Source organism: Ceratosolen solmsi, unplaced genomic scaffold, assembly GCF_000503995.2.
Source record: "Ceratosolen solmsi marchali unplaced genomic scaffold, CerSol_1.0 scaffold28, whole genome shotgun sequence".
Lineage (NCBI taxonomy): Eukaryota > Metazoa > Arthropoda > Insecta > Hymenoptera > Agaonidae > Ceratosolen > Ceratosolen solmsi.
In genome coordinates, this window is record NW_011948429.1 from 1,827,321 (window position 1) to 1,834,820 (window position 7,500).

General features: G+C 38.7%; 1 protein-coding gene across 1 annotated transcript in view; it reads right to left on the bottom strand.

Moving 5' to 3' along the window:
• The window catches only part of LOC105363853 (AF4/FMR2 family member 4), a 299,189-nt gene extending 293,399 nt beyond the window's left edge, over positions 1–5,790 (bottom strand). The window contains exons 1-3 of the mRNA XM_011501653.1: positions 5,533–5,790; positions 4,555–5,394; positions 4,278–4,465 (exon numbers count right to left, since the gene is read on the bottom strand). Coding sequence (XP_011499955.1) covers positions 4,278–4,465; positions 4,555–5,394; positions 5,533–5,790 — 1,286 coding nt within the window. The remainder of the gene's footprint in view (positions 1–4,277; positions 4,466–4,554; positions 5,395–5,532) is intronic.
• Between the last annotated feature and the right edge of the window lie 1,710 nt (positions 5,791–7,500).

Consider the following 7,500-nt stretch of genomic DNA (forward strand, 5'->3'; position numbering starts at 1 on the left):
ATAGTAATAACAACAACAATAACAATAATAATAACAATAATAATAACAATAATAACAATAATAATAATAATTCCGCGTACAATATTGTTTTAAAAATATACATAGGTTTTAATTACCTTTTGTAGCTTAATGAAATATTAATAATAAAAATTATATAATGCCAGACTTGAAACTTAATGGCTTATGCAGATAATAAATCGATTTCTAAACATTTGCTCATTTTTCTGAGATTACTTCTAGTAAAATTAAATTAATTTTTTTTCTTACTATAAATAAAGATTATGAATATATAAAAAATTTTAGTAACTGCATTTTCAGCAAAATTTATGTACCTAATGAAAGAATTAGTTTATGCGTGAAAGTACCTTAACTAACGTATATTTATTTCCGTTTAAAGCTATTAGTTATTACTCATTCATACGTTGCAGAGGAGATAAATAGTTGGTAACGAACTATGAATAATCGACGTACGAGAAATGAAATTATAATTAACAGTTTTCGTCGTAAAAGCAATGGTGAGATTAACGCATCATAACGCGTACGGGTACTTAAAAAAAAAAAACAGACTACGCATTTAACGTCGAGTTAATTTCAATAATTACGCTCTCTCCTTCGCGCACAATAAATATTTTAATCTTGATATTTTAAGGAATTCGAATTTATCCAATTACAGTTGACTCGTAACGCAAGCGCGACTCGAGGATTTTTCTCCGTCAGACGCGCAAAATATGGTCTCGGCATCTTTTCTCCTTCGCCTCCTCACCCTTGCCCGTCACCTTTTCCTCTTTCTCCCTCGAAGCATGGAAGACTATAAAAAAAGGTTTTACGACGCCAAGACGAGTAGTTGGTGCCGAGCGCGCATTTTCATCCTCAAGGACGCGAATGCCGGAGAGAATCTCTCGATTCCAGATGCGCCCGAGTTTGCCTTCGAAGAGTCCGCCGCCCCCGCCGCCCCCGCCGCGAACCATCCGGAAATGTCTTGGCGGCTTTGACGCTCTGGGAAAATCCGTGCTGAAAGACATCCCCCGCTCCTTACGGCGACGCCGAAAAACGGCAGTTCGATGACCTAGTATAACTACGGCAGTGAAAGTGAAAGTTCCTCGTGGCTGATTTACTACCAGCTTCGAATGAGAAAGTGTTGCCGAACATATCCATTTTCGTGGCCGATCGAAAAGGCGAGCATGCAATTAGCATGTTTTTGTTCCAACCGACCGACGGAAGTATTTGCGCTGATGGAAGCTCGAAGTTCCGAAATCTCCAATATCGGGACATTACTTTGCCTGCCATTAATCTTTAACTACATTACATCTTTAACTACACATAATATCCTCCAAATAGAAATTATTTATTCTTTAATATCGCGCACACTACTAGTCCATTGTCTCGTGAAAATAAAGTTTTGAAGTGAAAATTAGTTTTTTTTTATAAAATTTACAGCTACATAAATACGATAGCGAAGAACCTACTCCCACATAAATTCATAATGGCATCGATACAAGCCAACCAACATTTAGCCTTCGACTCTCTGTTAAACTAAAAGGCATTTATGAATAACCCTTTTGAGATCACGCATATTGAATAAAAAAAAAATAAATAAATAAATAAATGTCAGGCCGCCAAAAATCAATAAACACTAGTCAAATTAAGAAAGAAAAACAGGAAGAGTCTGCGTGTGCATGATGCGGTATATTACAGCAGACCAAGAACCAACTCGTTAGTAAAATTCGATCAGCTCGCTATCACAGAGTGCAAACGTTTAATTCTCAACCGACCAGTTCCCTACTTAATGCATTTCAATTGTTAATCTCCCAAGCAAACGCCATTACACGGCAATCGAATCGGCCTTGAACAAACTATACGCAGAGAGAGAGAGAGAGAGAGAGAGAGAGAGAGAGAGAAAGAGAAATCGCGTACCGTTACATTGTTTCACGTGTAAAAGGGAGCATCCGGAAAAGCCACAAAATCGTTGAAACAAACGTGGAGGGATCGATAAAAGCTCCGCCAACGGTACTGATAATTAATTATCGCGCTTGCGTAATGCAGACGCCGATTGCATAAGCGGCTTAGTATCGCTGGCTGGCCCGTTCTTCCTTACCCCTTCGACCCACCGAGCTCTCCCTCCACCCGGGGGCCTCCTTCTCATTCTCAGTCTCATTCTCATTCTCATTCTCATTCTCATTCTCATTCTCATTCTCATCCTCATTCTCATTCTCATCCTCCATCTGCCCCTCATCAATTCCTTCGTTTGCCGTGCTTCTTCTCCCTCGTTTATACCCACTTCACCTTCAATTAGAGCCACGGATACTACACACTTTCCTCGCCTCCCGCTCATGCTTTTCCACGCCTTATTTCCGAGGACGCGTCACTGTGCCACGTGCCATGACGACGATCCGTCGCTCCACGGCTTTTCCCCGCATTCGTGTCTGCGTCCACAACGCACTGCCTTTTTTCCTCTTAATGACCTTACGCAGCTAATTTTGGCGCTTTAACCCACAAAAATCAATAGTCGCTTCTTCTAGGAATTTTTTTTCTCTCACTTTTTTTACGCGTGCGTACTTTTCGAAAAAAGTTGTTTCAACGATTTTTCGTAAATTAATTAGCGAACGCCAAAGCCTTACGACCTTGTAATCATTTTTATTGGCTTGATCAATTTAGACGACGTTTCGGTCGCATAACGAGCGAACGCTGCAGCATTCGATTGCCATTTCGAAGGCGAAAATCTATATTTTAGAATACGTCGTTATTGTTCTGCAACATACGAAGGCTAAAATCTAGGTCCCCTGCTTTAAAGAAGATCCTCCAGTGTTAGGTTGGTCGAGCGATCGATATGTGTACGAAAATAGATTGATCGATAAAATTGATTGTGTAACCTCAAAAAATGTCTTATTTATTAATTGCTTTCTAATAAAAGAAAAGGGAGATAGAAGAAAAAAAAGGAGAGAAAAAAAGCAGCCTGTAATAATTGATAAATGATTTGTTTAATTGAAACAAGCTGGTATTTTTAATACAGACATGACGCACGACAAATTGACAAGTTTTTTTAAATGAGATATGAGAATATTAGTGGTGCAATTATTTAACAAGTAGATAAACATACTTTTCAAAAGATCCTCACTATTCTTTGAGATGTATTTGATATCAGAGATTCTTTACAATACAACGGTAAAGCGTGTACCAAATCAATTAATTATAATGCAATCCGATTATGTTTGAGTCGTAATAAAGCTTATATAATACGCCTATATAAATCGATATCAAATTATTGAATTTGTAAAGCTATACATAATCTAATTGTCCATATTCGATATAATAAATATAAACAAATACAAATATTAGATATTATTTTTCGAAGAAAAATGTAATATAATTGTTTTTAAATCGTATACAATTTATTTTAATTATTCGAATAAAATTAATGAACGCCGCTAAACACTCGCAATTAAAATTGGCTAATGCCCTAATTAAACTAATTTATTATGTAATAAAAATAACTTGTACAATGACTCGCTTAAACATTGGACCCTTGCTCAATATATTTCGTCAAAATTGTTTTATCTTTTCTTCTTATTTTTCTTCCTTACTCACGAGCAGTGAAAAAAAGGTTATCTTTATGACGCAATCGAGGTCGTTGCGCGACGACGAATGTGATATTTCAATCTCGAATAAGAAATTCGAATTCAGCGTACGCGTTTAAACTAATTTATGGCATTCACTCTATGTCATTTCCGTCCCCTCCCCCAACGCTTCTTTTTTTTCCCTTTTTTTTCTGTATATTCCTTGTTGTGGGATATGTATTTTGAGACACGAACGGGGGAAGAGAAAAGGGAGAAGGCTATACATGAAACAACTACGGCGCAATGCTTGAAAATAAAACTCCAGTTTGGTTTATACTTCGATTAAGTAGCTTTGGTAAATACGCCTTCGGCTTGTGTCACGTTACATTTCAACAAATAAACATTGTAAGACTCTTTCTTTGGTAAACGTTATACTTACCGATGATCAATAATAACGTGCATGCAAAACAAATAAAAAAGTAAAAGATATACGAAGAAAACTTTCTCGTTTACAAAATTGATCGACACAACTAATATTCGGATTAAGGATAATAATCAGTTATTACTTATAATCCATACTTTCGCAACTTCTTTTATGTAATATATTGAACTCAGACTTTCAATGCATATCGAGCTGCGCATTAAATTTCATGCGTTGATATTACTACTTAAATAAAAAATGTATATGATCTACAGAGTTGACGATAAAAAAAAATACCTTACCTGATATATATGATGACGCCATTAGTACAGATCCTCTTCCACCCATGCGGCACGGATATACTGTGTTGCTGCTGCTGCTGTTGTTGTTGTTGCTGCTGCTGCTGCTCCGACGCGCACACACCATTAAGGGCATCGTCGAGGACTCCGTGCACCCCTAAAAGTTGCTGCTGACTGGAGTTCCGCGCAGCCTGCTGCGCGACAAAGCTCGCAGCCTGCTGGAGAGCGACCGCTGCTGTTGCTGCTGCTGCTGTTGTTGTTGTTGCTGCTGTTGCTGTACCGACGCGCACACACCATTAAGGGCATCGTCGAGGACTCCGTGCACCCCTAAAAGTTGCTGCTGACTGGAGTTCCGCGCAGCCTGCTGCGCGACAAAGCTCGCAGCCTGCTGGAGAGCGACCTCCTGACTCTCGTGGCTGCTCAGACTGCTGCAAGTCGACTCGGCAGTGTCCGACCTCACCGAGTCACAGCTGCCAAGGTTGGCGAACGTCGCGTTCTCTGCGAGCTTTATCACCTGTCCCGTATTAATGACCGAGCTCACCCCGCCCTGCACCTGCACTTGCACCTGCACCTGCTGATGCTGCTGATCCTCCTGCGGATGCTGCTGAAGCTGCTGGTGCTGTTGGTGCTGGTGCTGCTCGTCGGAAACGAGAGGATTCTGATACAGCGTCAATCCGGTTCCGTTCTGCCTTACGAAGGCAACCTGGTGATTGGCATTGGCGTCGCAGGCGGCCTCCAGCTCCGCGCCTGCAGCCGCAAATGCCCCGAGGCTTTTCTCGTCGAGGGGAAAGCCCAACGAGGCGGCGTACACGCCATTGACGGAGTAGCCGTTACAGCCCTCGAGCATGTCCTTAGAGAGCTTGAGAAGCTTAAGGTGCTCCTTGTCCTGCTCGTGCTCCGGCTCGTCATCCTGGTAAATGATATCACCGTCGACAGCGGCCTCGAGCTGCGACACGACGAAGCTTCCGTCATCGACGAGATCATCGTCGTCCGGACCAAGGGAGCGCCCCGAATCTTCGTCGCTACCGCGGCTCGAGGTGCGCAGCGGTTCCTGGGACTCTATCTCGGACCCAGACAATCCAAACTCGTGACCCGAAGTCTCCTTGCCGAGGAAACCCACCTGAGTCTTATCCCCAAAGACTTGAGGCAGATGCAAGTACGCCACCCCGTCGTCCTGCTGCTGCTGCTGCTGCTGCTGCTGCTGCTGCTGCTGCTGCTGCTGTTGCTGCTGGCTATGCGCGTGCTGAGCAGTAGTGACCTGTTGCTGGGTCTGCTGCTGATGCTGATGCTGCTGTTGCTGATAGCTGGCCAGTGCATTCTGCTGGTCGATCGCGCTCGCATAGGCCAAGTTGTCGCCCGCCACGTAGACTAGTACGCTGTTCTGATGTAGGGCCGCCTGTTGGTCCTGTAGGCTCGGTTGCTGCAGCTGCGGCTGCCTCGAAATCGAGGACAACTGCTGGGGCTGTTGGAGCGTCGGGCCTGAATGAGAGGCCGGCTGCTCAGGCTTGCCGGCCATGGTCCAGGTCCAGCAGGGCTCCAAGCCGCCTCGCCACCGACATCACTGGCACACACTGCCGCCTCTGGAGTTCGTACCCTAACAGCACCTGCGGCATCCTCTGCTACGTCGGACCGAACAAAAAAGGAGCCTTAATTGGTAGCCAATGCTTGAATTTACAAGTTATAAGCTGCGAGGGTTTCGCTTGCCTTTTCTTAACTGATTTATTTCAACTCTGACTGGCGCTGATTTCATAATTAATATCTTTACATTGAAAAGCTAGGAATTTAATGGCGTAAAAGAAAAATTTCATCAGGTAAAATTTACCAATTTATCTATAGCGTAATAACGAAATATGTTTTAATATCGAAATTAATCATCTAATCTTATTAACGATTGCATTAATAGATTTCATTTCAAATGTATAGATATATATAAATTACTTATTGTACAATTATCAAACTTTATCTTTTGCGAACTATTATATTATGAATGCTAATCTGTAATATTTTATCCGCGCAAAGATAATTGCATTTATGAATAATATATCGGATATAATATAGTATAACGTTTCTCTATAAATTAGAAAACAAAATCACTTTCATAATATAGTTTTTACGATATATTAGTCTTATGGCTTTATATAATCAAAATAGTCTAATTTGTATATTGAAAATCTATTAATGTTATCATTTAAGTGAATTAACAAAATTGTATATATAATAAATATCATATTATTTATTACTGAGACTATTCTTTTAACGCTATTTTAATGTATTAATAATAACTACTAATTATATGCAACTAGTGTCCTCTTTTTTTTAAGACCAGAATATGATAATTACGACTCACTTAAGCTCAATATTGATCACGTGATCTATATGCTTAACGTCGGTAATTCGTTAATTTTGAAATATTAAATTTTCATGAATATTAAAAATTTGTTCATTTTCCGAACTGATATTTTTACTCGACATTAATATTAATGCAAGTGTTGAGTTGGACTAAATGTAATAAAATCTAATAAACATTCAAATAGTTATTTATCATGCAAACGAATGAATTGTATTTTACTAATTTCAATTAATTATTTATAGCAAAATACAAGATAAATAGACAACTAGATAAAGTTTCATTATTAACGTAAATCGATAATGAGATTATATAATTTATGATGAAGAGTATTCAATGCCGTATTATTAATTTCAGTGAATATCACGGAGATTGAAAATAATGGCTTACACTACATCAAAGGATTAATTAATTGCAAAAGACAAAGGAAAATTTAGAGCATAATAGCCATGAGAATAACAATTATAATGCAAATAATAAAGCCTGTATTACTGACGATAATAATGGTAATAATATTAATTACAGAATCGACACGAATAATAGGAATAAAAGAAATAATAGTAATAATAATTGTTATAATGATAATGGTAATGTGAATGATAATGTGAATGATAATATAGATAATAATAATAATAATAATAATAATAATAATAATAATAATAATAATAATAATAATAATAATGATAATAATAATAATAATAATAATGATAATAATAATAAGGAAAATAATAACGACAACAATAATAATAATGATAATTGTAAGAAGAAGAATGAGAAGAAGAAGTAAAAGAAGATGATGAAGAAGAAGAAAAAGAGAAGGCGTACAAAATAATAAGATTAAAGTTACTAATTATGATGTTATAATGACAATGATGCCAC